The sequence below is a fragment of the Berghia stephanieae genome, chromosome 4 (genome assembly GCF_034508935.2).
Source record: "Berghia stephanieae isolate SIO BIC M18660-M18661 chromosome 4, UCSD_Bste_1.3, whole genome shotgun sequence".
In the NCBI taxonomy this organism is placed as follows: Eukaryota; Metazoa; Mollusca; class Gastropoda; order Nudibranchia; family Aeolidiidae; genus Berghia; species Berghia stephanieae.
Genome location: NC_088363.1, coordinates 46,437,161 through 46,464,805, shown reverse-complemented (window position 1 = coordinate 46,464,805; position 27,645 = coordinate 46,437,161). Strand labels below are relative to the sequence as shown.

General features: G+C 36.1%; 2 protein-coding genes across 2 annotated transcripts in view; one reads left to right on the top strand and one right to left on the bottom strand.

Moving 5' to 3' along the window:
- The window catches only part of LOC144970692 (uncharacterized), a 106,838-nt gene extending 84,469 nt beyond the window's left edge, over positions 1-22,369 (bottom strand). The window contains exons 1-8 of the mRNA XM_078910593.1: positions 22,214-22,369; positions 17,619-17,851; positions 16,823-16,939; positions 15,385-15,563; positions 14,390-14,563; positions 11,524-11,706; positions 10,138-10,242; positions 6,215-6,274 (exon numbers count right to left, since the gene is read on the bottom strand). Of these exons, the coding sequence (XP_078766719.1) occupies positions 6,215-6,274; positions 10,138-10,242; positions 11,524-11,706; positions 14,390-14,563; positions 15,385-15,563; positions 16,823-16,939; positions 17,619-17,851; positions 22,214-22,215 (1,053 nt within the window). The 5' untranslated portion in view covers positions 22,216-22,369. The remainder of the gene's footprint in view (positions 1-6,214; positions 6,275-10,137; positions 10,243-11,523; positions 11,707-14,389; positions 14,564-15,384; positions 15,564-16,822; positions 16,940-17,618; positions 17,852-22,213) is intronic.
- Positions 1-27,645, top strand: part of LOC144970693 (uncharacterized) — a 108,285-nt gene that overhangs the window by 70,717 nt on the left and 9,923 nt on the right. The window contains exons 2-6 of the mRNA XM_078910594.1: positions 7,391-8,904; positions 24,034-24,367; positions 25,325-25,531; positions 25,975-26,103; positions 26,867-27,033. Coding sequence (XP_078766720.1) covers positions 7,518-8,904; positions 24,034-24,367; positions 25,325-25,531; positions 25,975-26,103; positions 26,867-27,033 — 2,224 coding nt within the window. The 5' untranslated portion in view covers positions 7,391-7,517. The remainder of the gene's footprint in view (positions 1-7,390; positions 8,905-24,033; positions 24,368-25,324; positions 25,532-25,974; positions 26,104-26,866; positions 27,034-27,645) is intronic.

The following is a 27,645-nucleotide window of genomic DNA, read 5'->3' as shown; positions in this document are numbered from 1 at the left end:
GAGGAGGAGGAGAGAGAGAGGGGGGGGGGAGAGAGAGAAAGACGGAAAGAGGGAGACAGAAGGAGAACGAGGGAAATTGTGAATTTTAGGCTGAGACTATAAGAAATAGACAATAGGATAGGGTACGACTTCAGTAAGACAAATGCCTCTCTCTCTCTCTCTCTCTCTCTCTCTCTCTCTCTCTCTCTCTCTCTCTCTCTCTCTCTCTCTCTCTCTCTCTCTCTCTCTCTAAAAACCAACATCCACTCTCTCTCACGCCATCTCTCCTTGCGTCACTTCCGTCTCACTCGTTAATTTGGGAGTATCGCCTCACCCTATCTCTCCACTTTCCCACTCAAAACAGGACATTTATACACTGCCTTTGGGAATTCTGAATTCACCCTCCAAGAAAGTGACAGCATCAACGACTAATGCACTGCTTTAACTTCTTAACTCTTTCAAAGCGAGCTTCGATTCTACTCTCAAACAATATGAAAGATGTATGCCGATGGCTTGCTTGTTGCCAGTTTGCATTGGTGTCTGCTAGAAATCTGAAAAGATGTGAATGAAACAGTTTTTTTTATTGGTTCTTTTTTTTTATTGTTTATTTATTTGTTTGTGGGGACGATGGGAGGGGTGGGGTGGGGGGGGGGGGGGCGTGTACATCATCTTGGATAATGAGACACGACAATGCCATAATATTATGATTGTAACGCAAGGAGGGTCATCACGTACAGTGCATGAGATAAGTAATCTGTCGCGCTTTTGATCAAAAGTAAACACCTTTTTGAAATTTTGGCCGGCAAGATACTTCAAAGATTTTAGCTTTTATTTGAGCTTTTATATCGCGCAATATCCACTAAAAGTGCTTAAAGCGCTTTACAAACGGTCCCCGACAAACAGCAACACGTAACACAAAGAACGAGACATGACGCCTATTAGGCGATAATACAATTTTTTTCCGACTGAGACAACGCTGTTAACGGCCAGGTACTCATTTTACACCTGAGTACGTGAGAGAAGGTGAGTAAAGAGTCTTTTCCAAGGACTCAACTATGCTTCGAACGAGGCTCGAATCCATGACCTTCCGATCCAAAAGCGAGTGTCATACCACAAGACCATAACGCCAAGAGATAATTCAAATATCAATCTCTTAATTTGACCTCAACCCGTAGCCTTCGTAAACCCATAGCCTGATATTAACACCCCCCCCCCCCCAAATTATTATTTTTTTTTAAATCTGCATAAAATAATCAATAATTCAACCAATAAAATCGGTTATCTCCTTAAGTGGTTCTAACAACTCGCTTTTTACTTTCGTTTTCTGATAGTCGTCTTCTTTTGTGACGTAATTTGTTGGTCAGTAACAGGCCTTAAGTTTACAACGAAGAAGAAAAAGTAGTAGTCCTTCAGAGCCATGAGGCCCATGGAGCCGGAGTTCATCCCGGTTTCAATAGCGTGAAATGGACAATAGCAATTGCTTGCTATCCTTTGGATAGGACGCTACTCTATCGCAAAGTACTTTCCGCCAGAACTAAGAGTCCCATCTACCCAATCACCACTGGGTGGACAAGGGGGTCAGAAAAAATCTCGACTGCACCCGGGATCGATCTCGGTCCCTTTGCGTGTGAAGCGAGTGCTCTACCAACTGAGTATCGAGACCCCCAAGTTTACAAAGGCGACGCCTCAACACTCAACAAGTTAATATTAAAACGTTTTAATCAACATCTATGAAATCTCAGGCTTGATATTTTAGCAGGTTGAGACTCATTCTAATCACCAGTTGTTTTTTTTTAATGTTGCCAGATTGAAAGAAAAAAGAAAAAGAAAAAAGTGCTTTGTTAGAGTTTGGTTGAAATGACGTTACACTCATTTATTCTAATCGATCTGCCTTACTGACTCATGGTTGTGTACGGAGATGACCTGGTGTGTGTATGTGTGGGGGGTGGGGGTCGGAGGTTGTCAGGTAATAATGGACCGTGGGGGAGGAGATATGTGTGTTTTAGGGGAGGGGGTATTATTACTGTTTATCTCATGATCATGATGATGATTGGTGATGATGGGGGTGATGATGATGATGATGACGATGATATTGATGATGAGAGTACTTCTGAAAAATGTTAACCAATGGTGTTTTTTTTTTTTTTAAGAGTGCAACTTGGTGAGATGAAGAGAAAAGAAAAGGCGGATTTGAATGAGAGAAAGAGAGAAATATGGAAATAGAAAGAAAGAAAGAGAGAGAGAGAGAGAGAGAGAGAGAGAGAGAGAGAGAGAGGGGGGGGGAGGGGGGGAGATAGATAGACAGATAGATAAAGAGAGAAAGAGTAACAGAGGGAGAGGGAGATTGAAAGAGGGATTTGGAGAGGGAGAGATAGAGAGAAACGATATTAAAGCAAGAACGATATTTTCACACTTGCCATAATCAGCTTACACATTTCGAAGCGGTTGGAATGTGAAAAAAGCGGTTTATAAGTTTGAAATTCGAAAATAAATATTGACAAACGGATGAAGACAGATGACGTCATTCGGATTAACTAAAAAGTTCCTCTTAATATTGTTATTGGTCTTTTTGGCTGCGAAACGAAATAATATTTTCTCCTGACGTGCATCGATATAAAAAGCTTAATAATGGTAATAATGGTGGGGATTATTTTTTTTATTTTTTTTTTTTTTTTGGGGGGGGGGGGGGATGGTTTGGTGGAGAGAGAGAAAGGACAAGGAGTGAGAAAGGGGAGAATGAAAGTGAGATAGAGAAAGAGAGAAGGGAAAGGAAAGGTATTAAAAGTAAGAGGGAGAGAGAGGGGGGGGGGGAGAGATATAGATAGAGAGAGATGTCGAGAAGGGGAAGAGAGATAGATAGATAGATAGATAGATAGATAGATAGATAGATAGATAGATAGATAGATAGATAGATAGATAGAGACAGACAGACATAGAGAGAGAGAGAGAGAGAGAGAGAGAGAGAGAGAGAGAGAGAGGGAAGAGATATAGAGAGAGGGGGGGAGAATGAAGGGAGGGATGGAAAGACAGACATACCGTGAAAGAGAAAGGGAGAGACACTCAGCGAGAGAAAAGGTGGGCGGAAAAACAGACATACAGATGAGCTTAAGAGCTCATCAATCACCAACCAATAAGAAATAGCGTCCACAGGCAACTTCAGTGCATGCCTGTTACCTGGGACAATCGGCCCCACAGATCAAAAGCATTACTCACAATTTTAACAAAGGCTCTGGAAATATATATAATGAGTGGATGTGTTTGCCTTCTGATTCAGTCCCCTGATCATTGACTGTATAATATCAATGTGTTGAACACAACTTAGGGACACAATCGGAGATAAGCGCATTCGCCTAAAAGATGGATGCTGTCAGGTGTATTAATGAAATAAATTATTATCATCACTGCCTCCAAGTATTGTGATAAATTCTCAAAAGAGTGCTGATGGTGACAAAAAGTGGAAAAGGAGGAAAGCAGCTTTGACAAATGTTAAGACTCATTTTTACTACACTAACTTCCACTTATAGAGCAGTATGGTTCAACAGTCGGGACGTCACTTCCTTCGTAATGACGCATAGTAACTGGTTCTAAACCATCGGAACAATGGCGGACGCCATTATCTCCATTACCTCCCTTATGAAATACTTCTCCGGCGAGCATAAAAGCGTATCCAGGGGAGAAAAACATCTGATCATGTTTTGAGTCTTATACATTCTGATCACATGACAGATGTAAAAGTTCTCGCCAGCATGAAGAATACCGAGTACCGTTTTTCTTTGTTTAGAACCAAGCTGCTGATTGCTGGGCGCACGTGACATCAGACTATTGAATCCTATTGAGATGATACACTATCATTGATACCCTAACTACAGGAAATTGGGAAATTGCATTTATTTGTTCCACAACACATCTAGTAGTCTCTTAATGCCAGTGCATTTGATTGAGGAAAATGTAATTTTATAAAAAGAGGAAATTCCTCCTCTGACTCCAAATCCGGGAATTTCCGCGAAATTTCCGGGATCCGAGGAAAGCTATCAGCATAGTTACAAACTGTGGGGTTGGTCGATTCGACTGTTTGGCATGTTCTGAGGGTAGATATGGAAGTGTCTATCCGCTAAACCACAAATCACCCAAGAACAAATAAATACACGATAAACATCTCGCTGCCAATGCATCACCCCCCCCCCCCCCATCCCGCCGTATAACGTCTGTCTGACTAAATTAACTACCAGAGATTGCAAAGTACATAAAAAGTACAATTCAATACTAATACTTTCTTTAAAGAGAATTGATGATTTATGATGTACGATACGCAAGTGATAATCGATAAGAGAGAAATTTGTACAGACATGCCAATGTTTAGACTTTGAAAATTGGTAACAGAGGGGAATAATCAAGTAAAGTGATCAAAAATATGGTGGTAGTAGTACTAGTAGTACTAGTAGTAGTAGTAGTAGTAGTAGTAGTAGTAGTAGTAGTAGTAGTAGTAGTAGTAGTAGTAGTAGTAGTAGTGGTGGTAGTAGTAGTGGTGGTAGTAGTAGTAGTAGTAGTAGTAGTAGTAGTAGTAGTAGTAGTAATATAAGAAGTAGTAGTAGTAGTAGTAGTAGTAGTAGTAGTAGTAGTAGTAGTAGTAGTAGTAGTAGTAGTAGTAGTAGTAGTAGTAGTAGTAGTAATTGTTGTAGTGGTAGTAGTTCCTGCAGCAACAACATTAGTAACAGTAGGAATCAGTTGTTACAGTATAAACAAAAGCGATGACATTATTTTTTTAAATGATGATAGTCTTAGTAACAAAAAAAAAAAAAAAGGAAAGAAAAGAAAGAAAGGAAATTACTGGTTTATTTTCTACTTCTAAGACTCATACCCTAAATGGGACGAATACGAATGGGAGCAGTTAGCAGCTTAGGATATCAGACTTGGCCGCTTTTCAGATATAATATCGGGAAAATTCTTGGGACTTAAATGAAAAAGAAGAAGAAGAAGAAGAAGAAGAAGAAGAAGAAGAAGAAGAAGAAGATGGTGATGGTGGTGGTGGTGATGATAGTGATGGTGCTGATGATGATGACTGGTGATAGATTTTTTTTATTTTCAATAAAAAAATCGGGAAAATAGCTGAAAATTATGAAAATCGGGAATGACAACAAATAGTAGAGGGTTGGCAGGTTAGGGATAAATTGTGTGTATGTTATGGTCAAACATAAAAACGTCAGAAAGCGTTAGGGGCAGACAGGGGAGATGCAGGAGGGGTGTTTGAATGCATGAACACGTAGAATGCTGAAGGAATGAGGGTGGGGTTGCCACAGAAAAGTGGGAAGGGATGGATGTAAGTAGCATCTAGGGGTCAGAACATTAGTGCGAGCGGGGAAGGGCTGTGGTTAGAGGGGTGAGAATAAAATGGGTGTCATATTGATTTATTTATTATCTATTGGCTTTTACGGCGCCTTACGAGTTTATTCAACATATTATATGGGCATATGAGTGGCAAGGAGGTTGATGTTAGAATTGAATAGTAGATGGCCCAGTTCAAGATAGGAATGAATGAATTAAATAGGTGGGTAGGTAGCTAGCTAGCTAGCTAGCTAGATAGATATTGAATCGTGTTTGATACAAATATGGTACGAAAAGTGCTCGACATGTAGTAATGGAGCGAATTATTATTTAAAATATTTACCACAATGTTTGGGGCAGTCTACATCAATGTTTCAGGCTTAATTTGCCATCTTCAGGACTGAGTTGTTTTGTTGACTGTTGTTGTTTCTTGAAGTGGTTCCGGTTTGAAGTCAATTAAGAGGAATTTGCGCCGATGGGGACACTTTCCGTAGATCTCACTTTTCATGTTGAGTGTGGCTTCATGAGGTTGTTTGATTATAGTATATTTTTCTTCCAGGCATAAGCTACATTGTTTTGATGTTGGTGTGTATCCTGTTGCTTTAGATAAAATTTTCCATGAAATGTTGTGGTCTATTTTGTTGTCTTTTAATTTCCAAATATGTTCGCTGAGTTTTGTGGATGTTTTTTTGTTAGTGTTTCTAAATGTTGAGGTGTGGAGGTTGTATCTTGTTTTGAAATTATTTTCTGTTAGTGACTTGTATCAACACGACCAACGAACTTATAGGCTTACAAGATCACGTGATCCATTAATACATTGATGGAATCCTAATGGCACTACCTCATCATCATCGTCTAACGGCGCGTTGATTCGTGTCGCTAAAAGTCACCGATATGAAAAAATGTTCCTTACCTCAATGGGCGTTAGGGCACTTTTCATGGAACTGTCTGTGTAGGTGTAGGTGGTGAAATCCTGGGAGGGAAGGTTGATGGGTAGGGGGATGCATGAATTGAAGGTTTATCAATTAGATTGACAATGACGATAAATAAATATATATACCAAAAAAAAAAAAGGAGAGAGAGAGAGAGAGAGAGAGAGAGAGAGAGAGAGAGAGAGAGAGAGAGAGAGAGGGAGAGAGAGGACTGGCACATAAATGATAGTTGTTTGTTTTGATGTTTATTTTTTTCCCGTATTGTTCAATGTGCATTGTCTGACACTTTATCATCCACGCAGACCTTTTTAGACTCAACGTGAAATAATAAGATTACAAGCTGATTCAGACAGGCCACGATTTCCCGGTTCAATCGGTTTAACATCAAAACCAATATATAGTTAAATAAGGTCAGATATTTCTGGCTCATAATAAGAAAATCAATTGGCTTAAAGTATGGCATTCACAGACTAGACGTATTGTCTCACTACATCTCTCTCTCTCTCTCTCTCTCTCTCTCTCACACACACACACACACACACACACCGTAATTTAATTTGAAAATTATGAAAGTGAAAAATTCTGATGCAAGATAAAAATCTGAATTTGTATTTTTTTTTTTTTTTTTTACCAAACAGTGGAAGACAAAGTGGAAAATAAAAAATACAAGACAAAAATCTTCTAGTCAATTCAGGCCGAATTTTTGACATGACTTTATCTTTATGTAATTCTGCTTTGCCCAGCACTGTCTTATACACACTTTTCAAGATTTTTATAAGCAATTTACATTGCCTAATACATGTGACACAATCTGAAACTTTTATTATTATTATTATCATTAATAATATTATTATTTCATGATAAATTAAGAATAGGAAATTAGTTAAAGGATAATGAAGTTTGACCTACATTATCATGCCTTTAATATGAAGAAAGCAGTTTTCTAAACTGTTAAAATAAATAATTGAATAACTAAATACAAAAAAATAAATAATTTTAAAATAGAAAAATATAAATAAATAAACAAATAAAGTCATAAATATATGTATACAAAAATAAATACAAAATCACATACAATGATTTTATTACTATTAATCATTCATTACGCACAGACAACACGCATTGTAATCATTGAACATTATCTCTTTTATCGCCAGATAGACATCAAATCATCAACCATGAATAAAGGCGCTGAAATAACTTAGGGATAATAGAGGCATCATCAAATAGGATGGGACAACTTCGCTGGAAGTAAATGAGACAAATTTGAATATTGTCACCACCATGGCGAGCCCAACACACCAGCCCATGTTGCCACATAAGACAGGGCACAAGAAGGCGATTCAAAGCAATAATGCTACAGAGGATGATGATGACGAGTTAAAGGGAATACAAATCGACAAAATGGACGAAGATCCCTTGAACTCCAGCATAAACAGTGATGACCTGAACAGGCAACTCTTAAGAAAATCTTCGCTGGAGTCATCAAATTCGATTGGAGGACAAGAAAAACCATCAGGACAATTGAACGAACAGATATTGACAAATGAAATACCTGTGACAAATGATACCAATAAAACCACAACCAGATCTTCACCAACATCATCCATACCTCTAAACAGATCGTGGAGTGAGACAGAACAACGAACCAAAAACAAAGTGCTTGAAAGACAATATTCCTTTGGGAGTAATTATGTTACACGAAGCAGCATACCCACGCCAGCATTTAGTGCAAATGATGCAGGAACGACTGTATTTCAGCAACAAGAACAACCAGCTGTCTTGGAAGTGGAACAAAGTTCAGCGAGCAGCCTCAGCGACAATAACTCAAACACAAAGCAACAAACAGTACCCTATGCCCCAAACCAAACAGACAGATTTCCACTCCAAAGGCAGACGAAAATGGAGGACCATCATCATCAAAATCACAACACAGTCTCTCCAAAGTCACCGAAGGAACTCAAGAAAACTGCAAAGGTATTACATAAACAGGTTATGGCTAATCGGCAAAGGATACCTCTCAGAGCTACTGTGAGTTTAGGTGACAAAACAGACCCACAAAAATCAAAACTTGACAAACAGGGCCAGCGCTGCTCTAGTCTCGAAGTGCCTTCTATCAAAGTTCGATCTGAGGACGACACGTGTTCACCCGAAGATGACACAAATTCACCTTCAAAAACAAAATTCACATTAAATAATGAAAATGAAATCGAGGATGACGATTTCACAGATAATCTCAATAATGGCTACATAAATAATTACATGAATCACAATTCAAACGATAGAACAATTTTTGGACAGCTGTCAAGTAATGGTGATTGCTCCCAAAGGACGATTCCTAACCACCCACAATCTCTAAACCTGGTCCAACGGCAAAAGCTCTCAAATACTATAGGCCGGAGTACTGGCAATAAACTTAAAGGCACCGTCAGCCTTGATGTCCCTGAACGTTTTAACCTCCACCCCAGCCACAGTGCGACCAACGTCCCAGAGTTGGATCGGAACAGGACTCGTAAATCCCAAGAGTTCCAGAAAGTAGAGGACAAACTCATCAGCAACAGCTTATCACGGTTGGATAGCACCCATACCCACAGGCGACGCAGTTGGGCACCGGACACGTCGCCTAGAGGCAGTAAAGGATACATCTTTGACAAAGAACTTTTATCTCTGGGTGAGTTGACTTTTAGACCATAATGGTCTCATCTGCTTCTTTTCCTTCTTCAACACTCCTCTATCTTCTTCGTCATCCTCCTCTGCATCTTCTCCTTCATCTTCCTCCTCTGCATTTTCTCCTTCTTCGGCAATTCATCTTCTTTCAACCTCCCTATCCCTCTTCATGTATACTGTCAGACTCTAGCAAACTGAGTATTACTGTGCACACGTTAAATGTTTTTAAAAAGTAACTGGCACAAGAACCCTTTTCCGGATGTTCATTAGCTGTAATGTATTCTAAAATCACACCAAAAAAATATTCATGAGCTCACTGACCATTCGCATTAAACTTTAGAAATGGAGAATATGAGAAAAGAAGGAGTGAAGATAACAATGAGTATCACAAGTTCACACGACTCTATACTAAAAGTATGAAGCTATTGTTATATCGTATGTATTAATCAATAACTTTTGCTATCATATAAAACATTTCTTTATATTCTTCCCTTCAACTATCTCTGTCTTGAATTATGAATTGAGTGGTTATGTTAATGAAAAATGACAACAACAATCAAGAAAGTATTGTTGTTATTTATAAACTATCTGCTTCTGAAATTGCTAAATTAAATACTACAAGTAAATTTAATTTACATGAATACAGAAACAATGAACAATCCAGACATTGAACTTCTACATCAGCATAGAAGAAAATAAAAAATAAAATAAAGACAATATTAGTGTGAACAAATAATAAATCAAAATAAAAGTAATTATATATACACAAGACGGATAGATGAAGTGATACAATTTCAAGTTTATGTATATTTCCAGAAAATATTTGGTATACAGAATTTTTTAATTTTTTTTATTAAAATGTTTTAAAAACAACTCCATACATGGGAATTCTCTCTCCTCATAATTCTCTAATTCATAGCTGCCAACTTTCAAACGGGACACCCTAATGCACAATACCGTCATGACCCAAAATAGCAGTATGGCTGGAATATTATATAATATGACCTAGATTTAGAGTTTTTTCTGTTCCTTGTTTTAATTTGCTAGTCAAAAAACCATAATCCGGGGACATGCATGGATCATTTCATACACATAAGCAGTCCAATTTTGGTTTCTTTAACATTTTCTCTGATTGCCAAATCGGGACAGTCCAGATTTTATCATGACAGTTGGCAGCTATGCAAAAATCACATGCTTCTGACAAAGCACATAAATGGAAAATTAAAATCAATCTTACCTTTGTGTTTTGTAAAAGCCGATCACAAGCATTAAAGCTGACAAGAAAAGCCACAATTTCTACTAATCCTTTCTCACTGGCAAAATGGAGTGGAGTTTTGTTCAACTGGAAAATGGTGAATGGAAGAAAAATAAACCCAGGTGTAACGTCATTTTCTCACCACCTTTAAAGTGACATTCTACAATCCTTACTGTTTACTTAAAAATGACGCCCCTTTTAAATAGGTTAAATATATCACAATTTTAACAAAAATCGGCTTTAATTTCTTTTTCTTCCTCTTATTCCTCTGCTCCTTAAATACAAACCACAAAGTACCATTAATGATGGATTTACCAACATTTATCAACTGGAATAGAAGAAGTGTGGTGAAATGCTCCCAAAAAAAAAGTTAAAGTTTTATGTCAATAATAAATTTGACACACTTAAGGTTTCATTTAAAAGATGACACCAGTTATTTAAATTCTGTCTGCGATTGGACTACATAAGATTGAAGGATTTAACAACAAGGTCATAATATCTATTTTATTTTATTAAAATTTCAATGTCATCATCACTATTTGAGTTGAAACATTTCGATCCAAGAATGAATAACCCCTCGCAATCTCATGGGCTTACCCGAACAATAGTCTTAAATATCTACCATAAAATATTAATTGAAAACATACAACAGCAATTTGACTCATCCTGTTATAACTGATGGCATAAACAAACACATACCAATGTAGTATAGCAAAATTACTTCCCAAAGTAGTAATAAATTTGGGCATGTCCAGTAAGGGCGATAATTTTGGAATCTCTCATCCCCAAAGCATCAGGACTGTACTCTAATACATGCAATACACATTAATTGAAAATAAAGTTATTATTTTCTCTCCTCTCGCCCAGCTGATTCATGAATGGAAGTCAATGTGACAAAATTGATAGGGCACTAAACTCACACCCAAGAAATTTCAGACCCACTATGTGGGCCATGTGAACTTGTTGGTATGACACTCGGCTCGAGTCCTGCTTTGAGTGGGGGCATTGTTGAGTCCTTGGAAAAGGCTTTGTACTCACATTCTCTCACCATGCTCAAGTGTAAAATAGTACCTGGCATTCATTAATAGTGTTGTTTCTGCCAGAAAAAAATTGTAATATCGTATACCAGGCATCATGTCCTGTCCTACAAATTAGGTGTCACTTTCAGTGCATTATTGGATATACCCCTGTATAAATGCTCAAGTCTTTGCAGTGATTTGTAACTGGATCCGATAAATCTGACAAAAAAATACCTTGCTAGATACAAACAACTTATCCAAATGGAAGCAAACATTTTAATTGTTAAATTCTACCGAAATCAGGTTAAACCCTTATGGCTATTAAGGAATACTAATAATTACAGCATACCATTTTCTCTGGTGTGTTGAGATAAAGGTCAACCAATCGTCTGGAGTAGCTCTCCGCCCTCTCCTTTGTCTCATACATTCTCTGAAGGAAGTCGATATCACACAGATATTTCATGATGAGTTTGCACGAAGCCAACTGTCCCATAAACACACAGGCATGGAGAGCATTGTAGCGAGGCCCTACCTGGAAATACACCAATACAAAAAGCAATTAATAAATTCTAAGATAGGAAACCTATCAATATGCAATTTTGTCATGTGTTCATAAATATCAAAAGAAGAGAGCTCAAAGAGATTGATAACAAGCCCTAATATTTAAAATTTTTTGCTGGGGCTCATTGTTCTAAAGCACCTAAAAACTCAAAAATTTCATATTCTAATAAATATCTACAATTTAACAAAGGTGGTAGACATACACTATGAACAGTACACCATTTGTAGAGATCTGCCATTGAGTTGTAGGTACGTTGTTCTATGTTTGGTTCAAATAACCCAATCTGAAAACTGGCTATGATTTATTTCTAATTCCATAGCATTTCGATCACTTTGAAATAAAAAGGAAAAAAGGAAAATATGCCAGTGGTCGACCATAAACAGATTGTCTAATGGGATGTCACTGAAGCTGTGCACAGGTGCCAGCGTTAAGAACTGAAACCTGAAACTCAAATGTCAACATTTTGCTTAAAATCAGAAAAGAGGAGCACAAACTTTTAATTTTGCAAGCACAGTATGCTTTATCTGACCTCCACTCTATGAACCAAGATATATATTGCAAACCTGCTCCATATATACAATAAAATATTTTAAAAGGTTGCAGGATCAATTTTGATATAATGTGATTGGGAATAATCGATTAACAAATAGAATTTGTTGTTTTCAATCAATTTTTAGAAATTTCTTAATTGAATATTTTTGAGGAACCTGTATCACCAAGGAGGTATCGAGCAGGTCTGCCCTGCCATTCCTCCCAAGTCCGAGAATATAACCAGATTTAGCAGGCTACTGGTTAAGAGCGCTCAACGTTCTATTCCACGGGGCAAACGGAAATTCTACACCCCTAGCTGGACAGCAGAGTCTGAAGAGCTGTACAAAGAGTACCAGCAGACCCAGTCCCAGGACGTAGCTGATAGACTACTTCAGTCTCTGGCAGAGGGAAGGAAGCAACGGTGGCAGGAGACTGTGGAAAGTCCCGACTTTACACACTCCAGCTGCCACGCTTGGCATCTGATAAAGAAATTGGACCCGGACCGGAATTACGCGAAGGCTGCACGGGAGTGTGAGGCAGACACAATTGCCAAGAACATTAAGAACTGTAGCAAATGGGTCCCTAATCAGGCTTTTGAGCGCGGTGTCCGCAAGGCGTACCATAGGATTTTGGACTCGTTACCTGTGGAGGAGTCGGACTGGACGACCCCGTTCAGACCCCGAGAAGTGGGTGCAGCCATTAGCGATGTAAAGAACGGCAAAGCAGCAGGGATAGATGGTGTATATTCCGAAATGGTGACGCATCTGGGCCCTAGGGCAAAGGCCTGGCTGGAAGAGGCAATGTCCGACGTCATTGCAAAAGGAAAGCTTCCACAAGTGTGGAAGGAGGCCGACAGTTACAGACCCATATTCTGCTGAGCTGTCTTTACAAATTGTTGGAGCGTGTTCTATTAAACAGATGGGGGCCGGTCCTAGACACTGCCCTGCCACCCGAGCAGGCGGGCTTCAGGGAAGGGAGGTGCACCACGGAGCAGGCCATTGCCCTTACAGAGCATATTGAGCATGGGTTCGAGAGAAAACAGCAAACAGGTGCTGTCTTTATAGACCTATCAGCGGCGTACGATACGGTTCTGGTGCGAAGGGCTGATGCTCAAACTAGCAAAAATCATAAGGTGCAAAAAGACCTTGAAGCTGTTCTCTTCGATCTTAGGGGAAAGGCAATTCCACGTCGCGCTGGGAGACGCCACAAGCAAAGTAAGGAAATTGAAGAATGGGGTCCCTCAGGGGTTGGTACTTGCGCCAATGTTGTTTAATTTTTACATTAGCGATATGCCAAACACTTCCTCCCTGAGGCTGGGATACGCGGACGACTGGGCACTCGTTACTCAGAGTAAAGTGTGGACCCGTCTCGGGAGCGTACTCAGCGAGGACTTCACCAGACTCAAATCCTACTTCGACAAGTGGTACCTGAAGATGAACACATCAAAAAAGTGTGGGGTAGAAGCAGAAACGTTGAGAAGGTGGATGTAAAACTTCGCAAGTCGATGCACATAGTGTCAGGAACGCTAGCAACAACTCCTAGAGAATGGGGCCCGATAATGGCAGCGATCCAGCCCCCCGATGTCCGGAGGGAGACGATTACGGGAAACTGGCTGAGTAAGATCAAAGAGAGAGGGAATGGGGATACCCCTCTGAAGTGCATAATGGATGGCGCCCCCGTTTCGAGCCGAAATAAGTCCCGGCAACCCTTGTATGCAGAATCCCTGACTACGGAAAGAGCTGCACATACGAGATGGAAGTCGGTTTGGACGAATTCAATAGCTGGATCTGTTAGATTTCGCAGAAAATAATTTGTGATGAACTAGCATCCAATCCAAAAGGGTAGCTAGCAATTGCTATTGTCCATTTCACACTACAGAGATAAACTCAGGCCTTGTAGGTCTCATGGCTCTGAAGCAAGGACATTTTAAAAATTAGATTCAGTCCTTTCTATGAGCCATGATATAAACTTCCCATAGCCTAATGATATGGTTGATTTTGAGTTCAATATTCAGTATCTAATTCACGCAAAATATTACCATTTTGAGGTTGTAGTTCGCATATAAAATGGCATTAATAAATAAATAAATTGATGCAATGAAAGTTGACACTAAAAATGGTACCTTCAATATGGTGGGCAGGTCCCCAGTCCCGATGAGAAGCCTTGGATTAGAAGAGATCATTTCACCGGCCAAAGAAATGTTTCCTCTTTCTAGGTGTATCCTGAAGGCATTCAGCTGTGGGATGGTCACAGAGGGAAATGGCACAGACTCGTTGTTTTCCAACTCTGCTTTCTCCTGAAAGTCACAAAATATGCAAACATTGTTGAACAAAAATAAATGTGACAGCTTTAAAAAAAAAAAAAAAAAAAGAAAAAACATAATAATCATCACAGAATGTTTACAGGGTTGAAACCCTCCTCAGCCAACAAATAAAAAACAAAAGTATTACTTCACATAAGATTAAGATATTCAGAGACATTTTCTGTTGTCTTTTTTACCATTTTAATTACTAGTTGAGAACCCGCAATATTTGCGGGCAAATAAAGACTATTACACACAAACACTCATCTTTTTACTTATTATCCTACCATATTGGCTATAGAATTAGCCTGAGATTAAAAAAGGTTTGCAAGTTACTCGTATATCAGTCTGTAAAAAATAGTTTTATAAGATTTGTCAGTAATTTAGTTCTCGATGATAAAATTTTGACATTGGCTGTACGGAATAATGTTGATCCCCAAACCTTTATTTAAAAAGAACAGATTAACGGAAGAAGTATTTTAAGCATGAAACGTACTGTGTTTTATAATAACTATAATAATAATAATAATAATAATAAAAATATTAATAATAATAATTGTTCTATTCTGAAGTTGTTTTATTCATTTTTGTTCAATTCTTTTTACAGCCCATAGCTTTTAGCAGCTTCGTAGTAGTACTCACATACACAAACACAAGACTATCAAAGCATAATGACTTAAAAATGAGCAACCTCTCTTGAGTAGTTCGCATATCATCATTATATATTCAAGATTGTGCGAGCATTTACAGTATGCACTAATTCACAATTCATCACTACAATATCAATTTTAAAAGCCCTTCTATAATACCCTCACCTTAGGAAATGTTGATTTGATCAAACTGCCTTGACATACAGCATTAGCAGATGTGCTATTAGCAAAAGCAACAGCATCAAAATAACTGGAAAATGACAACATTCTTGGCTTTTTCTTGTTATATTCTTTCATCTTCTTCAGGACAGATAAAAAATCACTTTCAATCAAAATTTGATCATCTGAAAGAAGAGAAGAAACATCCTAAGTCAATTACTCTATGCATGCCTACCCTAAATTTCAAATTTAGAAACATGTTAAAGATAAAACCTCACATTTCAGAAACCTGTGTGTTGTCGGGCAATAGTAAAGTCTTAATAAGACCTGTTATATCAAAAGCATAATATGGTTACAATGGTAATGGAAGAAGTACTTACCAATCTGATGGCAAAACTTTAAAATATGAGAGGTAGAATAATAATGTTTCTCAGTCATTGACCTCAGGGGCACTGTGACTCAGCGTTATGGTCTTTGTTTCATACCCAAAAGAAATCCCGAGTTCAAATACCTGATGTGCTGTGTGGACTTGAGCAAGTCACCGCCCCCTAGCTCAATTTGCGGCGCTGCACTGCGGCTGACACCTGAGTTATTCCAGTCTTCCCTTGGAATAGACGCTAGAGATAAATTTCCCCTATGGGATGAAGGAAATTTTATGTTTTTATTTTATTTTAAAGTTTATTTATTTTATCCTCCCTCCTGCTTACAACATTTTCTTTTTTCTGGGACAAAAAAACCCGTACTTTCAAGAAAATCTGGGATGGTAGACATGCCTGAATCACTAATATTGATAATTATCTGAATAGCTCAATACAGAAAAAGTCGAGAAACATATCTATTATTCCCACACAGGAAGGTACCAATCAAAGAGACTATGGATGAGAACGCTTTGCACCTAATTACTAACACAAAGCAATATATTCAAATGGACACTGGAATTTTTTCTAACCTTTATGCCCACATAAAAGTGACGTGGGTAGCTTACTCTGAAATTAGATTTGGTAGAAAGTTCTATGATAGATAAAAAAAAGTCCTATTCAGAGTGTAGAAAGCAACTGATACTTCCCATTTCATGCTGGAAAAATAAAGATAGAATCCAGCACCATGGGTTAAGATGGAATAAGATTATAAATAAAAGAATTTAAATATCCATTATGAAATCATATCGCAATGAACCACAGTTTTTATCACCATGCTTTTTAAGCCTATTACAACACAATATATAGTTATATTGGTGGATAATGAGCATATGCATACAGGATGCTGTTTATCTATACAGCCTTCTTAAGGTACTTTTAACATATTTGTGAAAAAAAAACAACAATGTATTATCCAGAATGCTCTGATCCTCACATCCATTTCGAATGATAACCACATAATTGTCATCAGTAATCTAAGTTCTTTTTTCTTTCAAATACTGAAAATGTATAACCAAACAACAAACCTTCTCCCGGAATGCACAAAGCATAAAATGTTTTATTTGGGTCATCTGAATGCAGCGATGAATTTGATTCTGATGAAGACTCTTCTTCCACAGAGAAACTCTTGGAATACATTGCATCTAGAAAATAAAAGCAGGAAAATAATTCTTATTACTATTGCCATTAAAACTTTATCACAAACATGACGGTAAATGCTATCAATCAAAGAGCTGATCATATGTTTAAATTAGTTTTTAATATATCGAGAAGCATTTATTTGGGGTTATTATACAGAAATAATCCAGGCACCCAATCGGTGCTAAAAATTGAGAAACATGCACAGGAATTAAATTTCTTGCTCAAAGTAAAAACAAGATGCCAAAAGCATGACACAAATCCAGATTCTCCAACTGACTGTGAAATGCCTTATTGCCCCTACCACTTCAGTACATCTGCACAAAAGAAAAATATTTATTCTAAAAAACTAATTATTATTTATGAAATTTAAAGATGTGAGCTATGATATAGCACAACATCTTCCTGATGTATTCAAAGGGCTTTACAAAGGGTCAAAAGTGTTAAGCAACACAGAACATGCAGGACAAGACATACATCTGTAAGGCAATATTATATTTTTAAAAATAAAGATACAAGATTATCATCATTTTACACCTTGAGAAAATGCAAGTAAAGAGACATTTTCAAGAACTCAATCTCAGTTCACTCACAGTGGGACGCAAACCAAGGGTTCTACTTCTACAGACTAGAAGCCAAGTATCATACCACTGTAGCAAAAAGCTACAAAGAATAAAAGAATACCTTTGGGAGAAAATGAGCTCAAATGGTTCAAGTTACAGTTTTGAAGATTTTTTTGAGCTAGTTTCCTGACCAACAATTTCTTTGTCTGGGCAGAGAATGGGAGGTTACCAAAGCCGTGGGCTTTCAGGTCTGCACGGAGGAGATCGTTGTTTTCTGCATATTTGGCTTCAAGCTTTTGAACTTCAGCTTGAAGTAATTTGTTGTCGCCATCAAGGTTTGAAGACATGATGTACCTGTGAGAGGGGAAGGAAATTATATTGGCATAAAAGGTCGTGGCCAATTGTTCCATATGTGAAACATACTTGAGCCGGTGCCATAATAAGATCTGTCATCATAGTCACATATATATATATATTATATATATATAATATATATATATATATATATATATATTATATATATATATAAAACATCTAATCTTGTTTCATATCTATAATCAATTTATAACATATTTTCCTATTCCCCAATTATGGTTTGCTTTTGAGAAATTAAAATATTTTATTTAATCAATGAGATTTAAAGAATGACATTTGTTTTCCATCTGCGAAAAACTAATATAACATGTGCATAACAATTTCTGTGATGAAACATTTAAAAAACTGAACCAGATTTAAAGATGAAGATAAATCAATTCCCGTTATCTAATGAAATGCTTTTAAAGATTGCCGTTGGTCCAGGAAAATCCAGTAAATGTGACTGAAAACTGTCCACATTTCATTAGGAATATCTATATTAAAGGTTTGAGTTGATACCCCGATGGCCTAGTTATTATTTAACGTTAACTACATTTTGATATATACCTACTGAGTTTTTTAGTTTTAGACTTGGTCACTTGATCTTAGTCTCAGCCTGAAGTTCCATTTTAGAGAAATATTAAGTTACAAGAATCAAATTTTTATCTCTATAATAATCAGTAAATGCTTTAAAAATCCATCCATAAATTTTTTTTTTTTAATGCAGTTTCGGAAAAAGGGAAGATGTCAATGATTTGGATGACCCACAAAGTAAAGAGAAAAATAAGGCCTAAAATACCAGCAAGCTGCAGCTTTTTTTTCTAGAGCCATGGTTGTATGATTCATGACACTGCATTTCACATAATAATCAGTGGGATTAACCACTTGACTGCTGAGCAAAAATTTTGAAGTGCATCAGAACAGGGACTTAAAATGACACAAAGTCTGGATAACTCACTGCACGAAATCTTTCAATTATGAGAGGTTCTGTGTGCATGAAGTGTTGGCAAGCCATAAAACTCACTCCATTTTTATAAATTAAAAAAAATTAATTTGAATTCAGAAAAGCCAAAGTGGCACATTTCATTTTACCAGTTTATGAGAAAATCGCCAAAAAAATAGAAAAGTTGAAAGATATTAGATAAAACAGTTGAATCTTTTAAATTGGTCGGGCTGTGATTTCCGAAATGAAATTTCTTCCCAACTTGCATTGGCAAATTTTGGTTTCAAAACTATTCTTTTTGCCTTAAATTCGCTTCAAACGTCCATTGGAATAGTAAAAGTAAAAGCAGCCATTTTCAATTCAGATTCAATTTTGTAAATGAGAAAGACTTGTCAGTTGTCTCGAGTAGTAAACAACTGAAAAGAAAAATCACCTTACAGGATGAATTTGTCCGCATCGCAGTCAGCCTACGCCTATAGTGCATCACATTCAAGTAGTTAAAATTAGAATTTGAAATAGATTGGAAAGTAACAGTCTTATTGTATAACCAGCAAATGGCTGAGGCTATTCGGACTCGAGTCTGAATAGTCTCTAATGGGTATTCGGACTCAAACTCCAATGCGTAAGTGCTATCAAAAAGTCATCATAGTCTCAAGTCAGAATATCCTAATCCTAGTCTCCCATGGCAATATATATGTTGGATTTTTTTTTAAACGTACATTTATTGTAATTTTAATTATTGACAATTCCATAAAATTGATGCAAATGAAAATAATAATGGTATAGTTACTTCTACTATATTTGGTGAGAAATACAAAATCATCGAAAAATTGGAAGTCCATAAGTAGAAATTAAAGAGAAAATCCTTCAAAAGGAACAAAAGTCAGTCAAAGTAATTGGTATAAAGAAAAAGCTGTTCTAACAACTTTACACGATGTCCAAATAAAATCAGGAATTAGAGACAACAATCCTAAAGTCTGAGCTAGAGATATCAACTGAGTCAAACTGATATGAGCAAAACAGAATTTCCTCTGAATTCTTCTGCTTCTATCAGTCACTCTCTTTGCCCACAGCCTGTACTGTGTCCCCCTGTGTTTGCGCACACCCATTGGAATTGAGTCCGAATAGCCACGGATACTATTCAGACTCGAGTCCAAATAGCTCCTTCCATAGCAAATTTATCAGATAATAATATGGTAAACACATCAGAATTCAGAAGAGTTGCAGCTTACACAATATACTTAAAATTATTGGGAAGCCTTCCTAAAGCTCCTACATCTCCAGTATTCTTTTTTTATAATGTTCTAGTTCTAGTACTAGTAGTTAGTAGGGGGTTTGGGAGGGGGGAAACTTTTTTAAGTCAGTCAGTAGGAGCTTTCGGAAGGCCTCCCAAATTATTAATTATGATGCCTCGTAGATTAAAATCGGGGCCTTCTTCATAGCACTGTATGGCGTGTACTTAGACTTCATTCGTGGTGATAGTGTAGACAGTGATAGTGATAGTGAAAACACGATGTAGTTGTAGTGGATAGAGTAATGAGTAAGGGTTTGGGCTAGGGCCTTGAGAAATTCTAAATGTACCTCACACACTTGAAACCAATGTCATATGAAAGAGCTGGCAACACAGATTACAAAACAGTTTGAATTTTGTTTGTATCTTGATTAGAAATGTAGTTACGGCAGTTCAAAGTCTGAAATTTCAGACCGATTTTTACCCCAAAATTACCATTGCAAAGTTGTGACTGAAATCGCGTGATGTTAATAAAAAATGGTTAAAACAGTCAATATGGAGTTCTTATCATATATTGTATACCAAAATGTTCGGCTTATCGAGGACAATGCATTTACATTAATAAAGAGGAAGATAAACATTTCAAATTAACACATTATTACATAATATGACGCAAATGTTACATAATCAAAAACTCGGCTAGACGTAAGAAACAATTTGCTCTATCACTTTTGGATTTATCCCCAATATCTCACTGAAACAATTGCAAATAATCCCCTCTTCTAATTAATACATAGAGAATAAAAAAGGGTTTGAGAGTATTTAAATGAAAAGATATAAACATGTTGTGTAATGACATAATGAGTTTATATTTACCTATGGCAATTTAATTGCATATAAATAAAATGGTAGATTGAAAAAGTTCAAATAAATTGAAACAGATTCCCTATTATACCTAATTAGAAGGAAAATTCTGGCTTTTAATACTTTAAAAAATTCTGCTGAACCACTTTGGGTTTATTGCTATTACATCATTTGAACTGACAATTAATATAATTTTATCCCCCCACCCCCTCCCCCCTTCTCTCTCAATGTATGGGGTGTCAAAACTAATAGAACTTCTTACCATAATAATTATTAAGGCTAAGGCCTTTAGAATATGGATACAAATGATAAACATATCTAAACATATGGGAAAGAAACTTGATGACTTGATGGCAAAGTAAAATAAAATTAAATTAAAGCAATTGGTATTTTTAAAATATCGATATTATTAATATCGGATTTCACAAAGAGAAGAAATATACGAACTTTTAAAACAAAAACTATAAAATGCCTATAAATAAAGTTGGAAAGTATGTATTCAAAATAAAAACATAGCAAATAATAGTACTGAAAATATTATGGACTAAATTTAACATAATACATAACTAAATTTAAAATATCGATATGAATATCGATATTGCCCGGCAGCCATGATGAGAAGATAATGTAAACAAGGCATTTCGGCGCAGAGTTAAAAGGTGTCTGCGCATCGATATAGAGCCCTGAAATTTGGCATGAATAAAGTTTAGATGTTATTCTAAAAACAAGCGTTTAAATTTTAAAAACACACGCGGTAAATAAAAAAAAAAATGCATTTGAAAATTGCCAAATTTTAACTTCATATAACTTCTGGAATTATTAATGGATTTTTCCTTAATTGGCACCATTTAAAAGGAAATTGAAAGACGAAAATAATGATATCAAAATATCTGCGATATTCCTCTTTACAACGAAGTTATGCATCTTTAATTGAACCCCCCAAAACGCGAACGGCAATTTTCGGTCACAACTTTCCTATGGGCGAGTTGGGTCAAAATTTGACTGCCACTGCTGCTGCTTACTAAACTGCCTACTCCTACTCCTACTCCTACCTGACTGTAATTAGTTTCATTCTTAAGAGTTACTCGTGACTTTTAATTGATCCTTCTCTATTTAATTAAGACATCATCTATGTATTGGCAACAGCTCCAACTTCTCAATTTCACTTTCACAGTGTCAGTGTCGTGCAGAGTCAGTGTCAGCAGTACGAAACAACAGTGCGAGAAATTACCCGTGTAATTTTTGTAATTCGACGAGCAAAAAAATACTAATGAATCCATGAAAGTAATTTACATGTGGTAGAATTTACATAAAAGATACTCACATTCACCATTCAAAAGAAGGAGTCAAAGCTTTCCTTAATTTTTATACGGACTTTGTAGGAACTTGGGACAAAAGTTATAGAATAATAACCTCAGCATTCAGTATCCGTATGTATGTTTATCCGCCATTTTGAATTACTTCATCTCAATAAGCCTCCTTCTGATTGGTCAGAGAAATCAGCTGTTCAATGCTGACATTTAACTCGTATTTCCTTTTATCGCTTGTGAAAAAAAAATTATACTATTTTTAAAGTGTAGTATACCTTTGTATCCACTTAATACTAAATGAATATATGTATAATGGAGTCTTGATAAAGTAAATGTACCACAAAAGACAAAATTCCAGTTATTGTTTACTGTTTTATTTCTTTTAAAATAGTATCCAATCAAAACCATGGATTCAATCAAAACTTAACCTTTTTCTGGGTCAAAGGTTGTTAAGTCAATCTTTCATTCATTAAAAAGTCGATTTTTTAAATTACTTCTATTTTAAAACCTTGCCCTTTTTGTTGAGCTCAATTATATTGTGTCTCTGAATTGTAACCAAATCAAAAATAGATGTAAGTGCTTAAACAGTTACTTATTCTTATCTTTATATCTCAAATCTGTTATATTTACTGTTTGTTTTTTTGTGCATATATATATTTCGCAATTTTACTACCTGAGCCAGAAAATGATCCACCCCCTTTTCCTGGACTTCCCGTCCTTTACTCTCTTGTTTTTCCAAGTTTTCGCAATCCGGTTGGTGTTAAATTACTTGTCCAAAACTTATTGAATTTGTGTTTAATATGATTTTTATCAAGATGTATGATTGTGCTACATTGATATGTTGGGGTTAAAAAACATAATATTATTTTTATTATTGATTAGTGTTGCTTTTACTTTTATCCAACTTATTGCAAGTTGTTCGGGTTAGTTGATCCGTACCATAGATACGACATTCATGATCCGTGCACAAAACATACAAAATAACAAAAACATAATTGATAAGAATAACAATTAGCTCTCTCCATGTTGTATGAATGACACCATGTATAGTATTGAAACAACACCATGAGCGCTGAAGTAGATGGAGGAAAAGTATGTGTCTCTTGTGTCACCGTGACATAAAAACTTTGAATTCTCGTTCCAAGACAAATCTTGAATAAAACAATGGTCAGAAATAACTCTTTATTAGGAAAATGTTTAATTGTCCTTCTTCTCTGAATATCCTCCTCCTCCTACTCCTCCTCCCTTCCTCCTCATCCTCCCTTCCTCCTCATCCTCCCTCCCTCATTATCATCATCATCATCATCATCATCTTCATCATCATTCTTCTTCTTCTTCTTCTTCTTCTTCTTCTTCTTCTTCTTCTTCTTCTTCTTCTTCTTCTTCTTCTTCTTCTTCTTCTTCTACAACTACTACTACTATTATGATTACTACTACTACTACTACTACTACTACTACTACTACTACTACTACTACTACTACTACTACTACTACTACTACTACTACTACTATTTCTTCTTCTTCTTCCTATTATTATTATTATCACCATCATTGTCATTATCAAAGCTCCTAGAGTTCACGTGATATGTTGGCTCTATAAAATAATAATAATAATAATAATAATAATAATAATAATAATTAATAATAATAATAATAATATAATAATAATAATAATAATAATAATAATAATAATTTTATATACAGCAGTTTTGTCACGCACAATGATGAATAAGTTAGGTACACTCTGTAATTCTAATCATCATTGTCGTTGTCTTCACAATTATCAATTTATTGCTAATAATTTGAAATTTGTTTTTACATTTATCTTCCTTAGGTGATGGAAAATTACATTGGCTGAACAGAAAGGGCGACAGTCTTTCAGAACATCACACATCCACCCCCACTTTAGATGCCCTAGTTAGTAGCATAAATATGTCTTCATATGAGAGATTCGGGCAAAATGGTTCCCAAACTGTCAGTGACAACCACAAAGATGGAAGTTCCTCTGGGTCACCAGTAAAATCTGCAGACGTCAGTGACGTTCAGATAGGGATTAGGGAAAACAGCGAACCTAGCATTACAATTTACAACGATGAGGAGCAAGCAAAATCAGCAGAATACATCGAAGATCCTGCCGGAGATCCGTTTGCACCAAAAACGACTCTAGAGTAAGATTATATACGATTTATTATCAACAATATTTGTGACCCACTGTCTCAAATTCTTATGTGGTGGTTAAGATGCAAAATATGATATTTGCAGACAAAAATACGAGCCTGGGTTAAGTTAATATATGATTAAAGTTCCTTTTTCAGCATCAGATTCAACCCAACAGGATACTGGATTGATGTTGTGGTCACAATCACATGATGTTTTTTCTTTATAATAATGCTTAATGGCTCTTCTTAACTAGTTTCATGGTGTTATTTTTTTTAAGGGGTGGAGGGGGCTCATTTTTTCCCCCTTTCATTAAAAAAAAATATTGAATCTAGACTTTTATTGAGTGCAATATCTCTTTAATTGGCTCAAGACACTTCACTAAAGGTTCGAAGCAAACATCACCTACTGCAATGATACAGTTCTTTTGAGACAGAGACAATAGTGTTACTGGGCGGTTATCACATTATTATAGATACCTGGGTATCATGAGATTGTGTGAGAAATAAATAATTTTTCAAGGACTCCAACTTACAGTACAGCCTTGAAATATTATGATGCACTATCAAATTATTTTTTATTATTTTTAACACAACCCTTTTATTTTACATTTATAATCTGTGAGTTTTGATTACATAGTTGACGTCGCAGATAAAATTGGGATATTATTTTGGAATAATTTAGGACATAGCTACTCTTGACAGAAAATCACAAAATGCTTGGATGTTACGTTGGTTATAACAACTGTGGGATAAGATATTTCAAACAAGCCCCTTTATTGAACAATTTTAATCACTTTTTTGGTTTAATTAAATGATTTGAGTGACGGTGATTGAGATACTCTCTCAGAGAAAGAGAAGGGGTGATTGAGAGGGAGGTATAGATGCATTGACTTAAGATGCACATTCAGCCGATTTGATTAAAAATGTGTCTATTATATTATTTTGCTCCTTTACTGTTGTCTGCAGAAAATTACAGTTCAAGGTGAGGAATATCATTGAGAACTTTTTCTTCAGACTGTTTACCGTCATTATAATCTTGTTAGACTTCATTCTCGTGATTGTGGATCTTTCCATTTACGACTGTGCCAGTAGTAAGCAGCCCATTGAAATTGTTTCTCACATCATCATCGTCTACTTCGTCATCGAAATAGGAGCACGAATCTTTTATCAAGGGTATGTAAGCAAGCTTTTAAGCTTTTCACCTTTAGATTTACAGTTTTACAAATCCAAGCAAGTCATTTATAGATTTTTTTTCTCAATTAAATGGATAATGTTGTGCTTTTTATTTTATTTTTTTGTTCGTTTGGTTTTTTTTTTTTTTTAATTTTAGGTCTTCCTTCATTTTGTTTTGTTTTTTTATTGGGTTTTATTTTCTTTGATAATATTTTCAGGTAGCTTCTATTTCACATTAATCACATGTGTTTCTTCTCATTTTTCTTAAAGTGATTTGTTGTTGGTTTTTTCTTGTGTCTTATTTTATGGAGGAGGGTCACATGTAACATTCATTTTTCTCCTGATTTATTTGTTTTTGTTTGTTTTTTTTTTCTTTCAAGTTGTAAAACAATTTCAACATTTCTTCCATTCATATCAAAATTATGTTGAACTTTTTATTTCAGAAAATTGTTTTTCCTGAACTGGTTGGATCTCTTGGATATGGCGGTTGTTTTCATTTCCTTTATCATCGACGTTGTCTTCATGGCTTTGTCGTCTGAGGATGATTGTGAACATGATGGCAAATATGCAAAGTAAAACTCTTAAAATGCTTTTTATTAAATCAGTTTTTAACAAATGCTTGTTTACCACATAATTTTTTTTAGCCACATAGTGTGCCTAAAAAATGCTGCCATTCAAAGGGTTAATTTGATCAATGTTTGAATGATTGTGACATTGTGTTGAAAGCCGTACAGTCTTGGACAGTCAACCTACGTAAATTAAGTCCCATAGTTTATCAGGGTTAGGGGACAGATGATGGACCAGTTAAGACATTACACTTGTACATAGATGTCCCAGGTTTGAACCCTGTTGTTGGAATCTTGTAGAAATTTAGTACATACAGCTCACATTGCAATGCTGACCTGCGTTCAAAGTACCCCTCTTTCACTAAATCTTTCTCTAGATTTTATAGTTATAAATAACTTTTCTCTCGTATCAAACAATTTTTAGCTATATTCTGATTGCCACCTTTTTTCTCTAACATAATGTACAAAAATAAATGGGACAGCTTAAAAAAAAAAACAAAGCAATAAAAACACAAATTCTTTCAGGCTCAAAATACTTCTTTGGCCAATAACAAAAACAGTATTATTTCTTTCCATTTTTACTTTTTTTAAGTGAAGACAGTTCGTTCTGAGCCCAGAATGTTCGGTTTTAGTATTTTGTTCTCATTTTGAAGCTGTTACATTCATTTTTGTGCATTACTTTGTGCATTCCACAGCTTCTGACAGCTTAGTAGTAATTTTTCTCTCCCACTACATTCCATAACATTCATATTTTAATATCCATCACCAGGTTGGTTGTCATTGGTCGAGTTGTGAGAATTATACGTGCCGTGCGAATTGTCTACATCATGGTTGTCCAGCATCGTCAGGTTGCCAGGGCAACCAGACAAATGGTGTCCCAGAACAAGAGGAGATATCAGCGTGATGGATTTGACCTTGACCTCTGTTATATTACAGGTAAGGAAGGACTTTAATTTCTCATCTTTTAGATAAGAAAGAATATAGTCAGAGCCTTGAGGCCCATATAGCTGGATTTTATTGTGATTTCTGTTAAAAGAACAGTAATAATTGTCTGTTACCCCTTTGATAGGATGCTAGTGTAGCAAAGTACTTTCCACCAGATCCAAGAGATCTAGCTACCCAATCACTGCTGGATGGACAGGCTACAACACATGGAATTGATTTCAGTCTCTTTGCCTGTGTTGATGGTGTACTACCAACTGAGCGCCACTCTCTTTAACTGATAGGAATTAAATAATATAGATAGAATGTTAACTTGATACAAAACCAAATTACTATTAGAATCTATCAGGTTAAATAATTTACAACAAATGAATGACTTTTCTATAATTCTATACTGTTTCGCTTATTGTTTCGCTTATACAAATTATGTATTCTCTTAAGATGCCATAGTGAAAATTACAGTCTAAATCATGGAAATATGAAAAGGTGTCTATGAAACAGTGTTGGCAAAACACAAAGAAAGAACTACGCAGTCTGCCAGGCTCGCTGATTTTTTAGGATGTTTTTTTTTTCTTATATTTTTGAGGCCGACTGATTTTGGGGGGA